The sequence below is a fragment of the Podarcis raffonei genome, chromosome 3 (genome assembly GCF_027172205.1).
Source record: "Podarcis raffonei isolate rPodRaf1 chromosome 3, rPodRaf1.pri, whole genome shotgun sequence".
Lineage (NCBI taxonomy): Eukaryota > Metazoa > Chordata > Lepidosauria > Squamata > Lacertidae > Podarcis > Podarcis raffonei.
The window spans coordinates 90,556,447-90,583,340 of NC_070604.1; the positions used below are offsets into that span (position 1 = coordinate 90,556,447).

The 26,894-nt window shown below is 43.0% G+C and overlaps 1 protein-coding gene across 1 annotated transcript in view; it reads left to right on the forward strand.

The window, feature by feature from the left end:
* PLB1 (phospholipase B1) overlaps positions 1–26,894 on the forward strand; it is a 101,244-nt gene that overhangs the window by 58,880 nt on the left and 15,470 nt on the right. Inside the window, exons 30-49 of the mRNA XM_053382969.1 lie at positions 290–363; positions 933–976; positions 1,585–1,693; positions 3,669–3,720; positions 3,872–3,952; positions 5,205–5,270; positions 6,957–7,057; positions 8,273–8,354; positions 8,753–8,857; positions 10,063–10,158; positions 11,545–11,616; positions 13,394–13,471; positions 14,485–14,545; positions 15,390–15,448; positions 16,226–16,293; positions 17,542–17,585; positions 19,143–19,242; positions 21,035–21,086; positions 24,952–25,032; positions 26,072–26,137. Coding sequence (XP_053238944.1) covers positions 290–363; positions 933–976; positions 1,585–1,693; positions 3,669–3,720; positions 3,872–3,952; positions 5,205–5,270; positions 6,957–7,057; positions 8,273–8,354; positions 8,753–8,857; positions 10,063–10,158; positions 11,545–11,616; positions 13,394–13,471; positions 14,485–14,545; positions 15,390–15,448; positions 16,226–16,293; positions 17,542–17,585; positions 19,143–19,242; positions 21,035–21,086; positions 24,952–25,032; positions 26,072–26,137 — 1,491 coding nt within the window. The remainder of the gene's footprint in view (positions 1–289; positions 364–932; positions 977–1,584; positions 1,694–3,668; positions 3,721–3,871; positions 3,953–5,204; positions 5,271–6,956; positions 7,058–8,272; positions 8,355–8,752; positions 8,858–10,062; positions 10,159–11,544; positions 11,617–13,393; positions 13,472–14,484; positions 14,546–15,389; positions 15,449–16,225; positions 16,294–17,541; positions 17,586–19,142; positions 19,243–21,034; positions 21,087–24,951; positions 25,033–26,071; positions 26,138–26,894) is intronic.

Sequence of the window (26,894 nt, forward strand, 5' to 3'; positions counted from 1 at the left end):
GGTGCCACTTCTCGATTAATTGCTCCATTTATTGTCCAGTTATCTCGAGTCATGCTGATAATGTTTCTAAACCCAGCTTCACGCAGCCATAAATCCTGTTGATGGAACACAGTGTACATAGCAACTGCTTTAGAGCTTTCAAAATGCCATGGAGCATCTGACAAAAAGGGTCAGCTGCCCTTGTTCTAGGAGCCCGAAGCCTTAAAAGTACACTTTTCATTATGAACAACAACAAAACAAAATACGTGAGTTGCCAACTTCATCTATCTCTTTGGTCTCTCTGAGGCAGGCTGGTAATGGCATTGGAGCAAAACCAAATGACCTGATGGATATGAATACGCAGTATTGGGGGCTGGCTTGGAGGTAGGTAACTATCCTTGTGATTTTGCTCCACAAATAGCCACTGACTTGCATTTGTGGATATTTCCTCCCACATACAGTAGGCAGTTTTAGAGCATTGTGTCTGTTTTCGTCGCACTGGGCACTGAGCCTAGGGGGCACTGCAGGGCGTCACATCTATGATGTAGTGAATTGAGCAGAACGAATGGCGAGAGGTGGGGTGGGTGTCGAATCTGGGCCTCACACAGGACACCACTGAAATTTGAAAGACCGAAGTCTGCCTCCCACCTAAATAAAAGGGGTAGGAAGTAAACAAAAGGAAACGCCACAATTATTCTGATAGGGAGACTAGCTTGTGAATGTTGAATTTTGAAACTCTTCAGCGCCAAGGTTAGTCAAGATATTTTGGCCCCCGAGGTAGAAAATCCCACAGGCACCTCTCCACATTATCTCCCTTGCAAAAGCATGAAATGTACTTTTTGGTGTTTGTCATTGTTCCTCTTACTGGCTAAAACTTGACTAAGAGGCACTTTCTTTCTTTCTTTCTTTCTTTCTTTCTTTCTTTCTTTCTTTCTTTCTGACTCTTATTGCAGCATTGGAGGAGATGCTTCATTAAGGAATGTAACAACTTTGCCCAGTAAGTAAAAGTCAAGGGGTTGGATCCAGATTTACAAAGCAATCCTAAGAACAGGAAGCTGGCGGAATTTATGGTGACTTAAATTAAACATGCACAAATTGCCCCTATTTCAAACTCCTTTCAGGAGTGGGACTACCGCGGCTGACCTGGCCTAAGCCTGGCAGAGGGAAAGCAAGCCTTTAAAATGCAGTTTACTTACATCTCCCTTTTTGCCGGCATAAGTTCCACCAGGTTGCCAGGTCACATGACTAAGCTGAATGGAGTTAGGCTCCAGCCTAAATCCATTCTGCCTGGTGTCATCCTGCCACTCCCCCAGGGCTTGACATCCTCCAACATTTCCCCTACCTTGTCATCCTATTGTCTTCTCCAGCCACCCAGCCAAGGTCTTCTCAGGTTCCTGACTCCGCATCAATTATTTCACCTATATACTTCCAAGCTACTCGCTCATTTACTAGAATAATACATGTACTGCTTTCTGCTTATGGGAGTAGTGCTCAAAGTGGTAACAACATTGAAACAACAATAAAACAATAACCAGTAAACAATTTGAACAACAAGAAAACAAGAGGTTTTTTAAACCACCAAAGTTATTATTTTCTTTCTTTCAGATATCCTCCGTGAGTTCAATGCTAACCTCACGGGATATTCGACTGGCACAGGAGACCTAAGAAAGCCAACTGCCTTTCTCAACCAAGCAGTTCCAAGAGCACCAGCTGAGTAGGTGTATCCACAGCATAGTGTCATGTGGAAATTGTTCAGCTCAGGGCGGCGGTGTGGCACATGCCCATCGCGTCATCCTCATGCAGCCCCTGCAGCATCACAAAGTGGCACTGGACGAGCAGGGCTTGCTTGTTGTGCCTGCCAAGGGCTGCAGGCGGGCGGGCAGCAGCAGCACAGCAGCACAGGGCTGGCAGAGCAGCAAGGAGCAGAATGCACCCCCCAAAATGCGCCTGGGGCCACTGCCCCTCTGCCCCCCCCAGGTCACATCCATACCCCATGTTTAACTCACTTATATCACTTTGACAGCCATGGCTTCCTCTGAAGAATCCTGGGTACTATAGTTTGCTAAGGGAACTGTAAAGGTAAAAAAGTAAAGGACCTCTGGACGGTTAAGTCCAGTCAAAGGCGACTATCTCATCTCGCTTTCAGGCCGATGGAGCCAGTGTTTGTCCACAGACAGCTTTCTGGGTCATGTGGCCAGCATGACTAAACTGATTCTGGCACAATGGAACACCGTGATGGGAGCCAGAGCACACGGAAACACTGTTTACCTTCCCGCCACAGTGGTACCTATTTATCTACTTGCACTGGCGTGCTTTCGAACTGTAACTCCATGAGGACTCTCAAGGGAAACCATGTCTGTTAAAGTGGTACCAATTAAAGTGGCTTTAAATACGTAGCATGGATGTGACCCCAGCCTAACTAGGCCTTGATAGAAAGGAGGTGAGTCCTAAGTATTACCCAGCTTCTTTGTCTTGCAGTCATTCTGTGAAAACATGAAGGAAGTTGCTTTCATAGATATTTATCCATATGGTTCATATTTAGTACAGTGAGAGAAGGCAGGTGCTCCCCTTTCCCATGGTCTCATTTATTGTCTTTATGTGCTCAGATACTATGGTGATGTCCCTGAACTCTCAAAGACACACATATTAGAAGTCATTTCTACCACATAGTATTTACAGCCTTATCTGGCAGAGATAAAGTAAACTTGATATGGTTCCTGGAATACCATACAGCAACAAAAGGAAGAAAGGAATTACTTTACCTAATCCGACTATTCCTCTCTGCTGATATGAAACCATTTTTTATTTTCATTTTCATTGTCGAAGAATGTAAATCAAAACCAAGAACCCAAAGTAGCATTTGGAATGTCACACAATCCTAATCATGGGAAAGAAATGAAATGTGTTTCAGCTCATTCCAAGCCCTGGAGCTTCCTTAAAAGCCTAACGTTCCATTAGTCTTCTGGGTTGTTGTTTTTTGCAGACTGCTTTTTCATGCACTTGTTTCAGTCAGGGACTATAGAGCAAAACTAGGAGCTGAAAAAAAGTAACTCAAAGAAGGAGCAGTTTTCGCTTGGAGGCCCCCATTCCTGGTTTCGATTAAGGTTTTGAAAGGAAATTTCAAATGTTCTTTCTGCTTTTGTGTGTTTTCACTAAAGTACCCCAGCGGAAGTGAGAATCTCTGCTTATGGGGACTAAAAGGGTGGAAACATAGCACAAAAAAAGAGGGCAAAGAAAGAGGATACCTTTGCATAAACTGTCCAGATGCTGTCCACACGCTAACTTTTGAGGAGCACCTTCAAGGCTCCTGCTCTCCCTTCTTGTGGTCCAGGACTGCCAGAGGACTAATTTAGGATAGGGGCTCCCTTGCTGTTAGAAATGAGTCATCAGGCACTTTCACAGATGACTCATTTTTCCTTGGTCCTGTTTTCCCAGTCCAGTTGTAAACAAAGACAATATAGTCTTAAAGTGCCCCCTGGGTCTCAGAAAATCCAAATTCCATTTTAGCCAATGATTTACCAGGTTAGATTGGGCAAGTCGTTTCCCTTTCTGGGACTGCAGTTCTCTCTTGGTAAAATGGGAATAGCCACTTCTTACTGTACATACCTGTTTTTAAGGATGAGTCTACAGATATATTCAGGCATCCAATATATGCCCCGTGTCATTTTACCTTGTCCCCTCTTTCCTAGGAAATTACCAGACCAAGTAAAGCACCTTGTGAAATTAATGAAAAATGACTCGGTAGGTTGACAACATTCAAGAAACTTGCTTACTTGTTACATTATATGAAGGGTCGCCGATAATTGCTTCATGTCGGTTGGCAACCATGCATTATATACCTGTGTGAATAAGCCAGCAATGGTAACACGTGCATTCTTTTTTCTTTGCTTAGAGAATCAATTTTGACACAGACTGGAAGGTCATAACTGTATTCATTGGAGTCCATGATCTGTGCAACTATTGCAAAGACATGGTGAGTTATGGGGATGTTCTCAAAGCTCTGAGATGTTGGATGAAAGCCAGAATGGTGGTTTGCAGGGAATCAGTAAAGGCTTTGCTTTGTGATGGTAAAAGCTGAAAACTCATGGCTTGGAGACCCTAATGCAGCCTAGATGGCTTGGGTGGAGGCTCTAGCTATTATTAGCACCAGAGCAAAGGTAGTTGTGCTGCCTAAAGGATCATTCTGGGTTAAAAAATGGCTTTATGTGGAAGCTGGAAGGAGATTGACTCTCTTACCTGCTCTGGCCACAGTTTGCAGTGTTTTCTAAAGACACAAGTTGATAAACTCCACACTTCCGTGTGGTTCATTTTGGCTGCTTAATATTACAAAAGCCCTAGACTAGCCACACATAAAAAAAATTCTGAACAGCCTTAGCAGCCCACAACCTGAGTGTCAGAAGTATTAGACCAAGGAAATTCAAATTTTAGGGAGTCCCCATAGCTTTTTTGAAGTTGAAGATGTAGCTTCAGGTATCAAATCAACTCTTAGGATGCTGGTTTTGGTTAAAGATGGTTATGAAAAGAGGGTGGTCTGCCTCGCTTCCCCAACCACAAGATGTTCCAAATGTGACCTTCCTGTAGGGTTTGTTTCTTTGAGATGAAAGAAAGCGTTGGAGACTTAATGGTGCATTTGCTATACAAACAGATCATGTTGGAAATTTGTAGACCACTGAACATCCATTTCATTCTCTACTTTCTGACTCCTTCGCTGTCTTAAGAATATTCAGTATGTTATTTCTATCCCTCTCCCAAGAGCTGAAGGATGTGACATATCACAGGCAGGGAAACATCTAGTCATCAGGGGTCCAAGATTGTGCAGATGTCAGATTATGCAAAAACAGTATAATTATTGTCCTGTCCACAATGATCGAGACAGCCAGATTCAGAGCATCTTGTATTTTGTGTTTTTTATCTTGTATTTTTATGTTGTGAACCACCCTGAGATCTATGAATGAAGAGTGGTATACACATTTAATTAATTAAGTAATTTTTTTGGGAAAGGTTTTATTTGTTCATTGTAACTCTTAATTGGGATACACAAAGCATCATTTTTTTTTAGCTACACAAAGCATCATTTTTTTTAGCTACATCATGAATTCCATGTGATGTTTCCTAGTAAGGAGTGACTTGCATGATTAATCTCATGTCTTTATGAGCTTTGCAAAGGTCACTTTTACCTTTTTTAGGACTAGTAACTCTCTCTTTCTGCCTCCTACTTGTATCAGGATCACTATTCAGCTGTAAACTTTTCAAGCCGTGTTCAAAAAGCACTTGACCTTCTTCATGCAGAGGTAGGTGGCTGCTGCCTGGAGAGCATCTTTTCATTTTATTTTAGGATGTTGCTGCATAATCGCACAGTGGTTGTTTTTTAGGAGATTTTCAGAGCCATCGCTTGAAATGGTCTGAGGCTGACTACAATTTCATACTACCCACCCAACCTCAAGTGAGGTCACATTTTACCACATTCATACAATTTCTCAGTACTAAAGTGGTATTGTTTGGTTGGTGGAGAAATGCAATTCTCCCCTTCCTATAGTAAAGGTAAAGGTACCCCTGCCCGTACGGGCCAGTCGTGTCCGACTCTAGGGTTGTGCGCCCATCTCACTTAAGAGGCCGGGGGCCAGCGCTGTCCGGAGACACTTCCAGGTCACGTGGCCAGCGTGACATCGCTGCTCTGGCGAGCCAGAGCCGCACACGGAAACGCCGTTTACCTTCCTGCTAGTAAGCAGGACTCAAATAATGCACATACAAATCTACTATTGCTATGTAGGATTCAGTTAAATAGGGGTCATGGGATCCCTTCAAATAGCACATAGAATATGTCTAGTAATATGTGGCAAAGTCCTCCCTCTTCTCCCTGCCTAATCCGTGTTATCCCATTTTTTCTATATGAACCTAGCAGCAGGGGCAGAGCAAGGTGGGTGCGGCAGGTGCGGTCCGCCCCGGGTGTCACCTCCGAGATGCCAAAATTTTTGCAGGCAAAAAATAATAATTTGGGGGGTGATGACAAGAAATTTTCTGCACCGGGTACCACCTGACCTTGCTATGCCACTGCCTACCAGGACCCTGAGATCATCTTCTGAGGCCCTTCTTCATTTGCCTCCTCGAGAGGTCCGGAGGGTGACAACACGAGAACGGGCCTTCTCTGCAGTGGCTCCCCATCTGTGGAATGCTCTCCCCAGGGAAGTTCACCTGGCGCCTTCATTATACACCCTTAGGTGTCAGGCAATTACATTCCTTTTTAACCAGGCTTTTGGTTGATCTGATTTACATCCTATGCCCTTTTAACATGTGCTCTTTTGGGGGGGGGTGCTATTGGGTTGTTGTTTTTATTTTTATTATGTATTCTGTGAATTTATATATGGATTTTATTCTGTGAACTGACCTGAGACCCCCGGGTATAGGGGGGTATATAAATTCAAATACCAATAATAATAATAATAATAATAATAATAATAATAATAATAATAATAATAAGGTCCTAGGTCTTCACATGATTTAGTTAGAAAATGTGTGGATATCCTGGAAAGGATAATATACACTTGGAGTGTTCTGTGCTTGATTGTGCAGGGAAGCCTTTAGCTATGGTATAAAACTCTCCAAAGGGATGTTTCAGTGACTATAGAAGGACACCCTACAAGCATTATTGCAAAGCCGCAAGGGAGCCATGTGCCTGAATGAGTAATATAATGTGACTGGGTAGGGGGTGGTGGACTTGTGCCACCATATCACTAATTACTGTCACCAACTATATTCTGTAGGTGACCATGACACACTCACATTAACATTAATCACCATTCTCTAATCTTCCTGGAAAGCTTCCATGTGGAGGGGTAGGGATATGGGGGAAAGTGGGTCAAACAAGATGAGCAATGAATCAGGCTTGATAGCTGCATTGACATAGAGTTAGAAACGATGCAAGCCCTGTGTTTCACACGCTGTTGTCTCTTAGAACTTAGTGCTTCCTTTCCCACCAGGTGCCGAAAGCTTTGGTGAATCTGGTGAATGCAATGGACCCTCTTCCTCTGAGACAACTGTTTCTGGATAGCAGATTGCCCTGCCCTGCTCATCTAGCGGTGTAAGCCAACTTTGGTCTCTTCTTGTATCCATGCCATCCAAGTATATTAGGGCCATTCTGCATGGCATCCACACCACCAGGTACTTAAAGCACACGGCTTCCCCCAGTGAATCCTAGGAGCTGTAGTTTACCCCTCACAGAACTGCAATTCCCAGCATTCTTTGGGAGAAGGCATGTACAGTGGTGAATGGTGAGCAAGTGATCTGCTCACTGGATGTTAGGTGAGATCCCCGTATAATGGTATGTCTAGGCATGGCTTTTACTCTAGCACAGAGGAAGGGCTTGAAATGGAAGCATCTCTCGGACTGCAAATTCTTAATCGGCTAAAACGAGACAAAAGCCCATGATGGAACAAAAATAGGAAAACTTTATGAAATGCCTTTGTGTTAGACATTTCGAGAAAGCTAATTACAAGCCAGCAGGATCTGTCATAACAAGCCATGTGTGGTAGCCTCAATATGTCATATTGTGCAGGTTGTGTTTTCCCTACCAAGTCACGATTTAGCAGATTTCCTTGGGAAACAAAACACAGATGTAGAATAAATAGATTATATTTAGTCTGTCTTCGTTCCTTAGTATCCTTAGTGTAGTGGACTGCAGTCCTTGAAAACCTTATTCTATGGTAAATTAGTCTTTGAGGTCCTATAAGTTTCTCGGTTGCTTTTTTTCCCCCTAGTTAGAGTAGCAGTAATTGCTCTGGATATCCTTGGTTTCTTGCGATGGCAAAAGTGAAACATTAAAATTGTATTTGAGTCCTTGGATCCAGTATAATCCCCTACCATCACTTCTATAATTCTGATTTCTTTTATGTTTCCAATTCTGATTTTCAGTGACTTTCTACTTTCTATATTTCCTTAGATCGATCTATCATCTATCTATCTATCTATCTATCTATCTATCTATCTATCTATCTATCATCATCTATCTATCTATCATCTATCTATCTATCATCTATCTTATTTCAAATACAATCTCTAAGCAGTTTATGACATCCTAAAAATAAATAAATAAAAGGAAAACCCAAAAATACAGAAAAAATGTGTACTTTATAGCATGGATAACAATGAGATAATCTATCCTCTTAAACATCAGTATAACCTGAAACAGCCAACAGACAGTGACCATGATAACTACTCGTAGTTCCAAAATATGGCAGTCCTGCTTTAATCAATATATGCTGTTTTTGTCCCGCATTCCCTTTAATTTCATATGCAGAGAGAATTGTGAGTGTGTTCTCACCGTTCAAGAAGGCTCACCAGAGCTGGCGAGGATGAAGGAAGCAGTCCAAGCTTATCAGGTATATCTGCAAAGAATCAAGATTGTCATTTTGCATGTTACCTGCTGTCTTTGTATGAATGTTGTTGCATTATACCCCATAGCAACCATATATTGTTCTTCTGGAACATCCTGCGACATGATTTAAAACTACCACACTCTAGAGACAAAAATCAGATAACTGCCTCAAGAGAACCCCACCAACATTTCATGATTTGTTATAATCTGGACCATGTATATTATGTGTGCTGTTTCTGTGCTGTTTTTGGCACAGAAATTAGTTTCCTAACAGTACAATGGCCCACACTTTCTGCTAAATCATGGTTCAACATTATACCATAGTTTAGTGTGCCTTGAACTGTGGTTTGTTTACAAACCATGGTTTGTTCTTGAGGAACTCCTTTTATTTTTATTCCACAGAGCAGTCTGCAAAGCCTAGTGGAGACTGGCAAGTATGACACCCAAGAAGATTTTACAGTAGTACTGCAGCCTTTCCTCCAAAGCATCGTACTTCCTCTTCTACAGGTGTGTCTTGGCTGGATTGAATATGGATGTGGATGTGGATGTTGCTTACCTTATAAGAAAGCCTGCAGAGCTTTTAGGACATTCTTTGGGATCTTGAAATTTTGACGTAAGGCTGTTATGATGCAATTTGGATTGAGTCTTGGACTCTGGGGGCAGCTTGATTATTCAGCATTCATCCTGCCTTGCTCATGCAAGGAGCATGTGTCTGATCCTTACTGAGCATAGCGTGTGGTCTGTGAACACTGACCTACATTGAGGTGATGAGAAGGACTTCCTGCACAGCAGCCAGCACTTGCATGTGGGTTCACAGAACACTCAGACCAGTGGCCTAGTATTCCATATTAGACTGCGCACAGAAGTTAAAATATGTAATGAGTTCCATTCCTGCACCTTTGCAGTGTTTGTGAGCTGAGATTACTAGTATGAAGACCCAGTACCCTTTAGTTTAGACCTGCAGCAGCATTTCTTAATTTTCTCTGGGATTGGGAACATATATATATATACCAAAATACAAAGCACAATACAAAGCAAAAATAAGAAGAAGCTTTGTTAGCAAGGACAAAACCTGTCCTACCATAAAAGAACCTTTCAGAGTGAGATACTATGCAACTGTTTTCAAAAGTGGAACTGAAATGACCAGGGCTTGTTAAAACTATAGTTGAAGGCTGAGTATTCACTGTGACTGACAGTTGCTTTATTTGTCACTCTTAAAGAAACACCAGCAAGGTTACATCAGCTTTGAAAATGTTGACTGATTTCAACATTTTACATTTTTTGCAGCAAGTTGTAATTTGTCAGTTTACATAAATTGCTCTTTTGCAGTTTATAAATGTGACCTATCGTTTTGTATTCTGTTGTGCATCCTTTTAATTCATGTTTCATAGTTCTTTCAGGCTTGAAGTAACTTTTTAAAAAGCAGTTTATGCTGCAAGAAAAGTTAAGAAAAACTGTTCTGGCAACGCAAGAACTTTATTGACCTGAAAGAGCTCACATTAAATTTGATAGAATTGACACATACCGTGTAATGCCTCCACCCCCTGCTATTGACTTGAATGGAATATTAGTTACTAGAGAATTGAGGCAGTCTCTGATAGTTTCAGACTAGACACTAAAGAATTCAAACATTTTCACTGGATTGAATTTTCGGGATTGTCTCTTTGAACCCCCCCACTCCCTCAAAAATCTAATGTTTTCAACCTTTTCAGGATGGACGTCCAGACATCTCTTTCTTTGCACCTGATTGCTTTCATCTGAGTCAAAAGTCACATTCCCAGCTTTCTCGGGCCCTCTGGAACAATATGGTAGGGCATGGGATTTGATAATTTTGCTAATGTCCTCTTATTTGTACAGTGTATATCTCCTGGGTAGCAAAGACCTTTGTATATTTTGCATATTCAGATTTTCTCCTGTTGTCTTCAGATTATGTGTTTATTTGTTTACTAGCAACTAGAATTTCTCGGGAATTCTAAGAAACTAAAAAAATCTGTGCTACTTTGAAAACAGTGCTTAAAACTAGCGCAGTTTTGAAAGGTTTAGGCCACCATTTTGATTCAAGATGGTATCCAATCTTATCCAGACATAGACAAAGTTCATTGAACCATCATACAAAAATTGGTTGCAATTTCTTAAGGGATGTTCAAATTCATAGTGAACAAACAACTTCTAAAAAAATATATAGTAGATATAGTAACACCTATGTACATGAGGCCCCCCGCTAAAGCAGCCCCCCGCGACCCTCTCCCGGCTGGAGAGGTGACGCGTGCCTATGGCAGGAGCCTCCATAGGCGCGCGTTACCTCTTCACCTGAGAGAGGGTCGCGGGGGGCTTCTTTAGCCCCGCGCACGCTCTCCCGGCTGGAGAGGTGACGTGCACCTATGGCAGGAGCCTCCATAGGCGCGCGTCACCTCTCCAGCCGGGAGAGCGCGTGCGGGGCTAAAGCAGCCCCCCGCGACCCTCTCCCAGGTGACGCGCGCCTATGGCAGGAGCCTCCATAGGCGCGCGTCACCTCTCCAGCCGGGAGAGGGTCGCGGGGGGGCTGCTTTAGCCCCGCCGCACTCTCCCGGTTGGAGAGGTGACGCGCGCCTATGGAGGCTCCTGCCATAGGCGCGCGTCACCTGGGAGAGGGTCGCGGGGGGGCTGCTTTAGCGGGGGGCTAAAGCAGCTCCCCGCGACCCTCTCCCAGGTGAAGAGGTAACTCGCGCCTATGGAGGCTCCTGCCATAGCCCCGCTTTACCTCTCCAGCCAGGAGAGGGTCGCAGGGCTATGGCGTCTTCGCTCCATAGGACGCACACACATTTCCCCTTCATTTTTGAAGGGGAAAAAGTGCGTCCTATAGAGCGAAAAATACGGTATTTCAATTACATGTGTTTTGGATAAGTTACCATAAGAGCATAGGGAAAGGGGGGGGGTGACCCAAAGGCTTCCAGGAAAAGGTGAGATAATCCTTGCTCTCACTGCTGTGAAATTATTGTCCTGTAGACAGTTGCTGCATCACTCACTTAGAATTTGAGTTAAATTTCAGTGGCAATAAAACTGAGAACCCTTGAGAAAATGAGTTTGCAAAGTGCCTCGGGGATCAAATTATGGAACAAATGCATCATAGTATTTATTAGTTTTTATTTTGAAAGACAATTATTAGGGGGGGAAAGAAGAAACACTGTTATATAACCATTTGTTTTGTTTTGCAGCTTCAACCTTTAGGGAAGAAATCCATTTCCTTCAACTTTACAGATAATGTAACCCTGAGCTGCCCAACTCTGGTAAATAGAGCATCATCTTTCAGGGCAAAAGGTGTCAAATGTGGGTGTCAGCAATCTAACACTCAAAGGATAAGCCACTGTCTCGTGTGATCAATTATTTTTCCAACTAAGTCCTCTTTTTAGAATACAGGTGTCCCCCTACCTACGCACAACTGACTCACATGCAACTCTATGTGCGCGGTGCTGGGAAATAATTAAATAATTCAGTTCAAACCAAGAAATGGCAGGAGAGAGCTGGAGAGTCTTCATGGCTCATGAGGAAGCCCTCCCCAGAGCCCAAAGAGGACACCAGTGAGGGTGGAGGAAACCTCAAAGAGACTGGAGGTACAGCAGGGCTTTGTTTATGCTGCTAAGCCTCCCTGTCTAACAGCTGGTGTGTGGGGTAGCGCAGCAGCAGCAGCCGTTTTCCTGCACCTCCTCTAGCCTCCTGCTGGCCCCGTTTTCCTGCACCTCCTCCATCCGCCTGCTGGCCTCAGAGCTTCAATTCTAGTTGTTGGATATTTTTGGATGCAGTATTTTTAGTCTGGGTTGGTGAGAGAGCGGCAGAGAGGGTGTTTAAATGGTGTTTAGGGGATGCTCCCCACTTTATGTGATTTCACTTACATGCGCAGGGGCCTGGAATGCAACCCCTGCCTAAGGGGGGGGGAATACCTGTACTGAGTTTCATAGAAACTACCCCCCACACACACACACATAAGCTTTCTCTGTCAGAGATGGAAGCTTTCTGTCCCAGTCTACAACACTGAGTTCATCTGTGTATCTGTATGTACATTTGTTATGGCCCAGGGGTTACTAAGCCACATAGCAGAGAAAACAAATAGAAAGCGTCACCTTTCCACAATATGCCTCCAGTTTTCTTACTGGCCTTGCCAGTTCCTTGTGCTTCTCATCTCTCCAAGCAGAACTAGTACATTTCACTTGGCTCACTTCCATAAACTTGCAGGTCTATTTACATGGACTAGGAGTGCAAGCATATGCACATTTACTCAGAAGTCCATCCCACTTATGTGCAAAAGTTAGATTTTCAAATTTTATTATATTTTAGTTTTTATTTGAAAAATGTACAGATTGCTAACTAGCAGAATGCAACAATAAAATTTCAATTAATAGGAGAGATAGTAACAGTTTTCCAAAGTAACTGTGATACTGCCCTGATTTGATGTCCTTGTTTACCTTCAGGGTAAAGGTTTTCCATCCTTAAATTCTGGGCTTGGTCTACTTTGACGCGGGTGGCGCTGTGGGTTAAACCACAGAGCCTAGGGCTTGCCAATCAGAAGGTCGGCGGTTCGAAACCCCATGACAGGGTGAGGTCCCATTGCTCGGTCCCAGTTCCTGCCCACCTAGCAGTTCGAAAGCACGTCAAAGTGCAAGTAGATAAATAGGTACCGCTATGGCGGGAAGGTCAACAGCATTTCCGTGCGCTGCTCTGGTTCGCCAGAAGCGGCTTTGTCATGGTGGCCACATGACCCAGAAGCTGTACGCCGGCTCCCTCGGCCAATAAAGTGAGATGAGCGCCACAACCCCAGAGTCGCTCACGACTGGACCTAATGTTCAGGGGTCCCTTTACCTTACTGGTCTACTTTCTGGTCTACTCTTCTCTCTCTAATGGGTTCTCGAAGCCAAACTCTTCTTTTTCTATGTGAGAATTATGATTGCAGAACTAAATTGAATTCATATTGGCAAGCCCCACAGACCTCAACTCTAATAAATGCATCCTTCTGGTGCTGGCATAAATTCCGCAGTATTTGGAGCTTGAAATGTTCTTCCTTTCTTTTAGCACCAACCATTTCTGGGAACCTACAAGAACAGCAATGGTTCACATTCGCCTCTGGAGCCCACACAGAAGCCAAGCCAGGTGATTCCTTTCTCATTTACTGTGCCTTATACATGTGAGCATAGTACTGAACATCTGTTGTCTACAGGATCTTTTCACACTTCACATAAGCACCCTGCAGTGACTGTTAAGGGAGGTGAGCTCTCTTTAGATGGATGCACCTGCAAGAGATAAAATTGACTTTTGAATCCTGCCTTATGGATTTAATTGTGCAAATGCAGCCAGCGCCTCTTGCAATGAGCTTTTTGAAGACCAAACAAAATGAAGATTGTAAATCTATGTGCAAATGCTAAAGGTGTGATATGAATTATAAGTAACAGTACACTAGTGGCCAAAATTGTGGAAACCTATTGGGAAAAGTGTATTGCAGAGATTTGATGGCTCATAACACCACTTTTATTTGGAGTAATACCATAAAATTATATATGAATGGAATGATAATTTAATGAAGAATGTAATGCAACAAAGTTTGTTCAATTATCTCTATTCTATCAAAAGTTATAGCCAAATAACCTGAAAAATGAAACACAACTTACTTAGGTTGATATAAAGTAGCTTTCCTTCATTTGAATGTAGCCAATGAGCATGAGTGTTTAGAGAGCCAATTAGGTGTCATCTTGCTTTGGCAATGATCCAATCAGGTCACAGTAGGATTCAGCTATTGATGTTATATATTGGAGCTGAGAGAACATCTGTCAGTGTGTTATGTGATTGCTATCAAGTTGGTGGTTGTTTTTTGTGTTCTTTCATTTAGTGAGCTTATAAAACGTAATAAAATTAAAGAAATGGCGCAAAGAGTTTACTGGTTGCCCAGAAAGCGATGTAAAACTAGGACTACATGATAGCATGCTATCTCTAGTATGAAGCCTGGGGATGGGGGCAATAAATGGAGGCTGATTAGTATAGACCCCCAAAGGCTGGAAGTGGGGCTTTCTTGGGCTTCTGAACCATGACTTGAAATCCTTGCATGTTCAATATATTTTCATTTCATTTGAAAAGCTTCTAATGATGTGTTGATTGCATTTGTCTTTAAGAGCTGGGGTAGTGATCTGTCATGCCCTGGACAGGCTGCGTCCAAAAAAGCCCTGACATCAGGTGAGAAATAAGGAGATACAGAAAGAACACATAATGCAGAGTTTGGCTATCTCTTTCTTTTGCATTTTTTCAAGTCTCAGGGGGGTGTTACTGCGACATTACCAGCAGGGAGGGGAGGGAAACTGGTAGATAAACGTGGTCTTCTTTTTCATTTTTTATTTATTTCTAAGATTCTAGCATTTTTGTCCATTGCATTTTTCTGCACTTGCAAATTCTGCATCTATGAAGGCTGTAGACTTGTTTTGAAATTAAAACCAGTATTCTCAGAGCTCTGAAAAGAGTATCTTATTGCAACTGTAAGTACCTTTAGGGCTGCTGTGGATATAAATAAGGGTGGAAATGCTATATGCAATGAATATTCTGTTCACTTCAGTGGAATTTAAGCTTCCTAACTGCTTGCAGGATTGCCCCCCAAAGAGAGAATTAAACTCAGAATATGGCAACCAAGATAATTCAGGATTTAGAAAATGCGTCCCATAAGGAATATTTGTGCCATTGCTTAGTGAGAATTTTTTAATGTTTAGCATTGTTGATCTGCTTGTTGCAATCCTATGCATGTTTACTTAGAAGAAAGCCCCAAATGGGTTTAATAAAGCTTGTTCCCAGGTAAGCATACATAGGATTGCAACTTAAAAGTAGCTTCCATCTCTTTAGTTTCCAAGTTCAGCCCATTCAGCATATCTTTTCTGGTCCGTGTAGAATTTTAAGTACCCTTACTGATTGCTTGACTGGACTTTGTTTAATTGTATTTGTATCAAGCGGTTCATGAATATCTTAACAAACCGAACCATACCAGTGACACCCTTCCCCTATGATGTCCTCCTTCCACCACCCCTTTATCCAGTCCACAGGCTACAACCTTCTGACATCAAAGTGATAGCTGCCCTCGGTGATTCTTTGACGGTAGGTCTACGGGATGCAGCACCCGGGGAAATTCTGCTCTCCACAAGGATGCTGTGGTATCAATCGACACCCAGCAATAAGGTTAAACTTAGCAAAGGAGAATTCGTGCCCAGCACACTTGGTCCAATAAAAGGTATCATCTAAACACTTTGGAATATTGTATGCTTGGCCGTACATTTCAGTTTGCAGCAGGGTGCCTATTATGAAAAGAACCCTGGGAGTGGGTCTAGCCATCGTGGAAGCCTGGTGCAACTTGTAAAGATCACATCTGTACCATACATTTAAAGCACGTTAGGTGCATTCAACTGAACGCCATGACAGTTGTTCCATCCGCTTGCCAGACAGAATGATTCCCTCTCTCCTCTCCTGAACATTGTTCTGGGGGTTATCCCCACCCACTGAGCCAATTTTGGGGGGCTGCAGAGGGTGGGATAAGGGGGAAGCCCCAATGTGCTAGCAGAAGTCCTTGCACGGGCTTTCGCTAGTGGGATTCATTAATTGAATCCCAGCCACGGCTTCCCCCAAAGAAACAAGGGAACTGTAGTTTCCCCCAGAGAGCTACAATTTCCAGAGAGAGAGAGAGATTCATATTTCAGATTGCATGAGCCCATTGGCTAATTCTGCTTAACATTATTCATGGCCTCATAAATCAGCATCAATCTTTAAAACGTTCAACTTTTACCTCCTCGGAGAGACAACAGAGATTTTCCTACTCCACTCCTTTCTCGTCATATCATCCCTTGCAATGGATATAATTTATATATATTTCATTTACAGGCTGCTGTAGGAGCCAAATCAACTGGTTTGGATGATCTAACCACAGCTTGGAGGGGGATTTCCTGGAGGTACAGCATTTGCTAGAATTTATCCCAGATTCGGCTGGAGTAAAGAATTTCATGCACCTTTTTGAAGAGCGCCATTATATAGATGAAAATGAGAAGAGAAAGTGTATGTGACAATTACATGTCTGAGCATATCCTCATGCCCAGACATGCAATCTGTTCTTTTTCCAATAACAAGAAGCCTTATTAGTACCCTTATAAGAATACGCTGCCATCAAGCAATCTTGAGGGCTGCATATTGCACTTCTTCCCAAGCTGTACTTCAACAAATAATTTCTGAACTGATCAAGGTTTGAGATTACTTTCAAGTGAACAAGCTTGCACTAGGAGTGGCACAATGGAGTGGGAGGTTATGAAACAGCAACACACAGCTTGCTTCATGCTTATGTGCATTGATTTGGATCTGTTCAACTCAGTCACCTGGTGCAGATTTCCTTCCTTACACAGTTTTTTGTGCAAGAATGGACATTTTACTAAAAAAAAATAATTTAAAGTCAGACAGTGGTCGTTATTGCACAAAAATGTGGAAGAAGAATAAGATGGTAATTGTCACACATTATCTGGAAACTTCTGACAATTGCTCAGTTGTCATCTTGCCCTGTATGCAATTAATGCACATAAATGAACATGTCTGAAAGGTGAATTTTGAGGCTACCTTGCTTTTTCAGAAATCAGGGTAATCTGCTTCTATTAGATCTCGGATCAATATAGGATTATATAGAAAGGAAAACTAAATGTGTGTGCAACTACTGAACTGCACTAAAAGGTTTAATGCGCAAGTGTGCCCTGACATTTAACACACTCTCCTAAAACTTTAGTACCCCAAATATCTATTGGGCACCAACACAGTCTAGTCTGGCCTCTCAGTGAACAAATGTTAACAAATCTAGTTTATTATCAGCAAGATCAGATTAAAGGAGGTCAGATCTCAATATGTACTACATATATCAGCATAAAGGGGAGCATTTCTAAGTTCTTAGCTGTGTGTTCTTGCTAGAGGCTTACATCTGTTTTAGCTGCAGGCCTGTTTTACTTGATTTGAAAACTTCCCCTTCATTTATACTTGTTCCTATCCTTTTATCCTTAAAGGCTGGATGGCTTTTCCCCAATAGAGATTTTGAGGGACTTTTGTTCCTAATTCATCTCTACCCTACTCCTTGCTAATACAGCTGTGTTTCTCGGACAGATGGTAGATGCCCTTTGATACAGTGTTAATTCCAGTGACCGATTTGGTATTATCCTTTTTTCTAGTGCTGGAGGTGATGAAACCTTGGAGATTCACACAACCTTATCTAGTGAGTATCTTTTGACATACCATGGCATGAAAGAGGAACGTTCATGATGATATTAATCCTCTCAAAGCCATAATTTGAAGGTTTGTGAACAAGCACTGTGTTTACATGCTTTCCCCTCTTACGTGTGGGCCTTAATTGCTCACTTGCCGCTTGAATGAAACCATAGTTTGTGATGCTGTCCAGATTGGCAAACCATTGAGTGATCCCGCCAACCGCTCCGCCCCCCATGTTTTCATCCTGTGTTGCAATCCTGATTTGGAGAGATGACTTAAACCACTGTTTGCCAGCTTGGATGTCAGGGCAAACTGGTTTGATGCCAACAGAACAGAATGAATGAAGCCCTACGTGAGGGGAGAGGAGCACACAAGCACAGTGCTTGCTCAAAATACAAGCGCAGTCAAAGCCTGTCTGATCTTGTATCGAAGTGATTGTTAAGAAATCACACAGTGAACAGAGCAAGAACAGCTACAGAAGAAAACCAGGCAGCCACCTGGGTGTAAAAATTCCAGGGCTGTGTGCTTTACTTGTGTAAATAGCTTTGAGAAAGAGTCCTTGCCTGTACACCCTGAGATTTCCACTTTCCCAGTACATGACTTAAAGTAAAATGGAGATACTAATCGGTTAGTGATGATGTCCAGTAAATTGGCAGGCTGATCTACTCATATAGAGAACGATAGGGTGATAGCTAAATTACTGGGATTAAAAATAAAAATAAGAACCTCACATCCCAGTCAACTCAGCAACCTGGTGCTCTCCAGATGCTTTGGACTACAATTCCCATCATCCTTGGACAGCAGGGATGTGCTTGGAGTACACCAGGTTGGGGAAGGATGCATTGAAGATGGAGCTGTTTTGCTACTCAGCATATAAGAAGACAAGGGTAGTAAAAAAAAACCAAAAACAAACCTGGGCTAACCCTGATATTGGATCCCTACTTACGTTAAAACCACTTTATATGCTATATTCTTACAATCTCTGTATAGAGAAATTAGCGCTTCCTACCAATTCAACCCCAGAGTCGTCCGTGACTGGACCTAACGGTCAGGGGTACCTTTACCTTTACCATTTGAATTCAGTGAGCTACAGTGACTTCAAAGTATTTATGTGGTGTTGGTGGGGGGTCCACTTTGGACAAAACAAATTGCACTCTTATTCCCATGCAAAATAAATTTCTGTGGGTGGTATTCAACTCAGTTTAACTCATGGTAGACCCAAAGAGCCCCCTGGTGAGGGTGTGTGGCCTGGGGGAGAATCTTCGCTTGGCCCCCACACCTGAGCCAGATGAGCCTCTGGTCTCACTCTGCATAAGGTATTTCCACTGTTCAGCACAGACATTTTGAACTGCAACAACAGCTCTGTTGAGGGTAATAGAACCAAAAAAACTTGATGGGGAAGACTTGGCTCTATTTTCTACAGTTTCCCCTATGCTAGTTAACGGGTTGTAATTTCGGGAAATGTGAGGTGGTTCTTACAGATTTAGCCCAACCGCAGCGTGGCTTTTGGGAGTTCGCAGTGGCTCTTGCTCACCATACCTTGCATTTTTTCCTTCTCTGCCAGATATTTTGAAAAAGTTTAATCCAAACCTCTCTGGCTTCTCCACTGGCACCCAGAATGAAGCGGCCGGATTCAACGTAGCAGTAGGAGGAGCCACCGCACAGTAAGACACACTGGGACAAGGAAAAACTGCCGCATTAAGCCTAAACTGTTGCCCGAAAGCTGAGGGTTTTTGCCTGTGTTTCACCTCATCCCCTTCCGGGGTGTAAATCTGGTTAAGAATCCAAGGATAAAGTCTTGCTATAAAATCTTTTTGCAATATTGTACCTGTCTAAATACATTTGGCAACTCTAGCCTCTGAGGTCCTCAATCGATCACCTTTGGCCAAGCACTAAATTAACTGCAGAGGGAGTTAGAGGTGAGGTGGCACGGCTGTGAAATAGTGCAGAGCTTCCAAGTGCAGCCTTGAAAATTTAGAGCTTTAGCTCCGAATGCACTCTGTCAGAGCCAATCCTTCAACAAAAATAATCGATCTGAACTTCTCTGCTGTTTGGCTCGCATGCTAGCTGGTTGGCAGGCAAGTTGGCTGGTAGTGTCTTGAAGTTTGTGGTAGTCACCTGTGCAGACATTTTTTAAGGAAACTTAGGCTGTGTACACACCACACAATTAAAGCACACCCCCCCCCCCAAGATTCATGGGAACTGCAGTTTGTTACGAGTGCTGGGAATTGTGGCCTCAGTGAGACATCAACTACAATCCCCATGATTCCTGGGAAGATTGCTTTAAAGGCCTTATACTGCATTTGCTGTTCTTGATCATTCCTTTCCTTGTGCAGCTCTTACTGGTCGTAGCATTTTATAAAGCGAGAGAGGGAGAGAAGCCTCCCGATTCCAAGTCTTAAATTAAGGATGCTGGAGAAACTCAGACTTTGCAAATCCTGAGATGACATTACCTGATCTTGCTCTCCACTAGATTTCTGCCCTTCCCCAAATGTTGTGACAGAGCTCTCAGCAGCTTAAAGATATCAAAACACTCATTCAAATATGTATTTTGAGAGAAACTGCACATTTAAACATGTATTAATACAGATTATTGCAAATGTATGTTTAGAGGAAATTTATTCGTAAACATTCCAGCTCTATGTAGGTAGGATAAAAACCACATGGAAATGACACAGATCTGTCTTGCATATCTAACCCTTGACTTCCAAATACAATGGCACAATTGCCTAGTGGGCTAGGGTGGTACCCTTAGGAGTACAGCTATTACTGATGCTCCTTTTCAAACCGAGAGCCAGGGCAGTGCAGTTGCCCTAGGATCAAATCACCACTCAGGCATTAAGTTCAGTGGAGGGCCAGTCATTTTCTCTCAGCCTAGTCTACTTGCTGGAGCTTCTGTGAGGATAAGTCAGGGTTAACGCGTACACACCACCCTGGGGTCCTTAAGGAAGTGCAGGATAAATAAATACATGTGTACACTTAACAGTAGGGAATCTGAGAGAGAGCTTACCTGAATTTTGTACAAGAGCTGAGAGTAAGTTTTGATTACATGCTGGCAATGGACAAGTGCAATGAAAAAGACTCACGCAAGTGGTCTGCTTACATGGAGTGCAATGTTAAAACAGAGAACTCACGCAAAATCACGGCTCATGTTTTTCTGAAAGAAAAATAGCGACCTGCGGTGTTTCGTTTCATGGAAGAGCTGACACAATATTTGTGGTTCCTCAGCTACATTGCTCATGAGAGTAAATGGGTTGCATGAGAGGGCTGATTTTTGCTCATTTGTTTCGTCCTACTTGGCAGCTGGTGACTGATCAGAAATGACTCTGTAGGTCACAGCATGAACATCAACCAAGGACTCTCAGATCCTAGTTCTGTCCCGCAATGATGCTCCTTCTGTTGGTTGACTCCACTGAGCTTGCCATGTTTGAATGCTCTCCTTTTCTCTTTCCATAGGAATCTCCCAGCCCAAGCAAGAGAATTGGTAGCGCGAATGAAAAACAGCCCAGTAAGTATCTGCATTACAGAAAATGAATGAAAAATCTGGCAGCTTGTAGAAACCGCTGGGTAAGGAAGATACCCATAATATTGCCAAATGCAAGAATGCAATAGTTGTGTTTAAGATGTTGGGTCATTATATAAAAAAAACAGCCATCCTCTCTTTGTTAATGTATTGTAATATATGTGTTTAAGCAGTGGGGGAAAGCATGAACAAGTTTCATCCTCTAGCCACCTAAACCAACTTATGGTATTTGTGCTATTTTAAAATATTGATGCTGAAAATATTTAGCCTCGTGAACCATGCCCCAAGGACTAGGAGCCAAATCTTCCCCATCGCAAGACATTGTATACAACCCATGTTGCAATGGTACCAAAATCAGAGATTATAGCACTGCTGCAAAATTCCCACAGAGCAAGTAGCTCATGACGAGTCCAGCAAAAGGATCCAAGCTGCATGATAACAGGTCACACAAAGCCATCCCCTGATCAAACTGGTGTGACACAAGGGAGGTTCCTGTCCAAATACAAAATACCAAGATCAAGCAGTCTCTGAATGAGAGTAAAGCTAAAGCCCATCCATAGGAGCCAACTCTTAGGGGCCATGAGGGCTTCGCCCCCCCATAAAATATTTGAGGAGGCTGCCCCCCACCAAATTGATGGGCATTGCCATTCAAATGGTGGGCATGCACCATGCCATGTGATTGATTTTGCAGGGTGGGGCTTACCTGCACACCCCCCCGCCCCCAATATTTTATTCAAGTTGGCACCTCTGAGCCCATCCATTACGCCTTCGGTGCAGTGCCAGGGGCTGGATCCAGACATCCTGCCACATGAATGGAAGGCACTCGTACCTTCCGCAGCTAGGGATGGGAGAGAAATCTGATTGCGTTGGCATCAGGCAAACTTACCTAAGTCACATTTTCCAAAGAATGAACCAAAACGCATCCGTCCTTCCAAATTCACACTTTTCCACATTTTGCAATCTTGTTCTTCAGTCAAGTAATGTGTACCGACATCCAGTATATTAGGAAAAATAGCTTTGTTAAATCTGTATATTAGGCAAAGTTGCATACAAAAATGTGTCTAGGAAGAGAAATTTGCACCAAAATGCTGGTGAATTTTCATGTGGACTTTTTAATTTATTATTTTTTTAAAGCCACCTTTGCTCAGCTATCTCCACTGGTTGCCTATTTGCTACCAGCCCATGTTCAAGCTGTTGCTATTAGTATATAGAGCCCTTAACAACTTGGGATGAGTGTTTTGGTTTTTTTTGTGGGATTCGCTTTACCCCATATATACCCACTTGACAGCTTCAACCTGTGGAAATGGCACCTTTGCAGGTACCACATAACACCCACTCCACATTTGTAAGAAATCCATCTTTCAGTGCAGCAGCAAACTGTGCTTTGGAACTCCCTGCCTGTTGACATCAGGCAGGCAGGAACATTCACTATCTTCCTCTTGGTGCCTCCTTGGTGCCTTTGCTTTAGGCAAGCCTCCTGAGACAGCTAGTGTTGATTTTAATCTTTTACAATATCTTAATACCTGTTTTAACTCTCTCTCTATATGTAATGTTAATATTTTGATTTATATTGTTGCAAAGAGCTTTGGGTTGTTTGCCTGTTTGCAATCCAGCAGTATATGCATTTTTGCTAAATAAGTAAATAGAATAACAGTGGAGCAGAGAATGCAGACGTGTACTGTGATGAGTGTTCAGTAGCTTCAAGACATGCAAAATGAGATGGCTCACCTCTGAAGGAGAGTCGGCTTCCAAGAGCACATTGAGGAAATGTTTTTTTACCATGTGCATTTGTGCCCCATCTGGGTGCAATTCAAGTTAAGTGGTTATGACCAGGCAAGCCCTTTCTGGTTAGGGGCTTAGTATACCTGTGAGGTTGCCTTTGTCCTTATGTGGCATTCAACCTTCTTGGATAGACAGAAAACACCTTCTTAATATGATCTGTGCGCCAAGGAAGGGCATGAAATGCATGTGATGACAGGTGTTCTCAGTGGCTGCCCCACATTTCTGGAACTTGTTCTCCCTGTAGGTCTGCCCAAGTGTCTTTTGGAAGCATTGCAAAACCTTTTTATGTTATTGAGGTTAGCTTTTGGTGGCTGAGCTCAAATGCAGAGGGAAAATGCAACCAGGGTGTATTAACTGTGTTATTACCAACCTGAGTACTTTGGCTTTGGGAGAGGAACCATTGCAGGGAAGAAAGAGGAACCAGTGGCGTCAAACTATTGATGGATCATTTTGTGTGGGCTGGAAGACAAACAAAAACCACTGCTTTCCCAAACCTAGGCCTGTGTGACAGGTGCTGAGTGAGGGCTGACTTTGCTGTCAGTTGTTCTGTTCTTATTAGTTGAATTTAGTTGCATGTTCTTATTAGCTGCATTAGCTGCATACTGTGATAAGCAGAAAGGAGAATCCATTTCCTCTCTGCGTTTCTGCATTTTCCCTGCTCTCTCTCTCTCTTACACACACACAAACACCAGCCGAGTGGAAGCACTGACATTTAAGCAAAAGTCAGAGCAGCTCCTAGGTTTCAGAGACCATGATCCTGGCCTTCTGAAATCAGAGAGGGAATGATGTCAAACACCCCCGGGCGCTTCTTTGAAGCAAACGTGAACTGAAGTCAGGGGCCAGGAAAACAAATCCTATTAATGAAGAGAATTCAGCCCTGTTTGTGATTCCCAGGCCTTTGGTTTCCTTAGGACACACTCACCAATGCTTGTTATGTAAACTTGCTGCTCTAAAAATAGCCACCATCCATTCCTTTCTTTGTACTGCATGTTACAGAATGTTTTCCACTGAGTTACAGCTCTCAGCAGCCCCTATTGTTGGCTGGCAATGACGTAGGTTGAAGCAGCTGCCGGCCTTGGCTAAGCACAGCGAAGCCACCTATCTGAGGGCTCCTCTCTATCCAAATGCCCACTCTTCTGGGCATTCCCTTTCTTTTTCCCCCCAACAGTCCTGGTAATGTGTTGCTGTCAGGGATTCTCAGTGACTCCAATTACTAACAACTAGCATTCGGTGCATCATTGTGGAAAATTTCCCTTTTTTCTCATGCTTGCCTCTATACAAGTGCCAAGGGCTTGCGGTCCCAGTTACACCCCTCACCACCAAAGTCCATTAGGAATAAAAAGCCTCCTGTGTCACAGAAGACCAGATGCAGCTTAGATGATCACACTCCAGGGCAGCTGCCAATTTCTCCCCTGGCTTTTATTCCTTCCTTCTCTCTCTCTCTCTCTCTCTCTCTCTCTCTCTCTCTCTCTCTCTCTCTCTCTCTTGCTCTCTCCGTTATTCAGTCTGACCCACCAATGAAAGACTTTGGATTTCAGACAGCAAAGGGGGACTGTGTGTGTGAGAGAGAGGGGGGGAGGGGAGGGAGAGAGACATTGCTGCTATTCTCTAGTATCTGTCCCATTAGACAAACCCTTTCATGTGGTAATGATCACGCAACAAGTTCAGCTCAAATACCTAATACCCTCTGTTAGGCATGCAATACTTTCATGCCCTTGAAAAAAGCTGTCACAAAGACAGCATAGGCATGGTGGCATTTCAGACAATGAGGATAGCATGCCACTGCAATTGCTATGTGCGACATGAGAAATATGGGATTGTGAATTTACTCTCAAATGGCCTTTTCCCGTGGAGATGGACTGAGTGTGTACGTGCTTTGGCTTGACTTTCTGCAGCCCCAAGCAATGTCTGTAACAATTCCACAGCAGGTGAGCAGGGAGACGATTCCAGCAGTTCCAGAGAGTGGACTGGATGGGATCCTGAGCAAGTCACATCACTCATTACTCTCTTTGCTCCTCCGAACATCCGTGAACTACTCTGATATTGTAGTGTTTTTGTTTCTCACCAGAGCATCAACTATCAGGAAGACTGGAAGCTAGTCACCATTTTTATTGGAGGCAATGACCTTTGTAACTATTGCTTAGACAAGGTATGAAAGCTGCAGCTGGCTTGGTTTGAAAATGATAGTATTTCCTGTCGCTTTTTATTTGAAATGAGCGTTTTTGTCCTGATTGCAGCCCCAGTTCTCAAAGGTGGTGATTGGCTCTAGTGACCTTCCAAAAAAGAGGATTGCCATCCAAATGGAAAACAACTGAGCCAGCCATTGGGGGAATAATAATAATAATAATCAATGTGCTGAGCTAATAAGTATTAAAACTATAGTTCCCAGTGTCCCCAGAAATACAATGGAGTATTTTGGAAATACAAAATACTTCTGGATACACATTTTTTTTATTGGGAGTTGGGACATAGTGAGGTAGATTTGGAGGAGGAGGGAATACCAGTATTTTTCTGAGAATTATATTAAATTTTTTGAAAGACTCAGTCCCATTCTGAATTAAGTTTACCTGTGACATCAATAAAAATGTGTGAAACCAGTATGCCACTATGCCCTCACAATGTTGTGCCACTTAAAAGGCCCCCTTCCCCATTTGTGAGAAACCAATATGAATTCCAATTATAACATTCAAGATTATGAACTTGAATTCAAAATTCTGAGTGATTCCCTCTTTTTTAAAAAAAATCACATTTCTGGATGAAAGTTTTGAAGCTGCATTTTGAATCTTGTTGCAAATAGTGGGCTTGATTTCAGCTCTTGAATTATGTCTACATCTAGTTTTTGGACGCAGAGAATCGAAACCGGCTCTCCCAATCCAGCTCTTCCTGATTAACTGATTCAGGCATCAGTGGTTTGTTTTTAATTCAGCTGGACTGGTAATTTAAGAATCGCGTCCAAACGCCGTGTGTGCTGCGTAAGTCAAATGCATGCTGCAACTGGGAAACAATTCTGCAATACTTCCTTCTAAATATATCAAGACTTTGCTAGCGCAAATTATATCCTCATATCAGTCTCCTTCAAGTTAAGCTATTCCATAGACCTTTCTGGTTTTGGGTGTGTGGGGATGGATTTATTTGCAACTTTTCATGTAATACTGAAAATGGATAACTGAGTGTTTCATTTTCTTCAGGAGACCTATTCAGTGGACAGATATGTTGAACACCTCCAAGACACCCTTGATATCCTTTACAAGGAGGTAAGACTTTAAGACACTCTAGAAGGCTGAGTTCTTGGCAACTGCACTTAAACATTTCTCACCCCTCGCAGAGTTTCCATGATCATGTTTCATTCAGGACCTTCTTTCAGATAGCTGGCACTGGTGCAGTCATATTTGAAGGGTAATCCAATGACCTTGATAGCTAATGACCAGGAAAGCGGTGAGATTCTACTATGGTTAACATGGTTGCATTTTATAAGGTTTTCTTCACTTTTCTCAACGTGCAGCTGGCCCCTAAAGCCCTCTGCAGCAGGAAGATGCTGCTGCCTCAACAGCAGGCAGCAGCTTTGTCTACCGTGCTGGTGGATGTACTGTCCAGCCTCCCCAATTCTTTATCTGCCCTGACTTAGGGATATTTGTGCAGCAGAGGAGGAAAGGAGATGGGTGGATAAAACATGATAACAAGCTTGCCTAGCGTCTGCAACACTCCCAACTTCTTTCTTTCTTTCTTTCCGGTGTGGTGTAGCGGTAGATTCATAATCTGGGGAACTGGGTTCGCGTCTCCGCTCCTCCACATGCAGCTGCTGGGTGACCTTGGGCTAGTCACACTTCTCTGAAGTCTCTCAGCCTCACTCACCTCACAGAGTGTTTGTTGTGGGGGAGGAAGGGAAAGGAGAATGTTAGCTGCTTTGAGACTCCTTCAGGTAGTGATAAAGCAGGATATCAAATCCAAACTCCTCCTCCTCTTCTTCTTCTTCTTCTTCTACTTCTTCTTCTTCCTTCCTTCCTTCCTTCC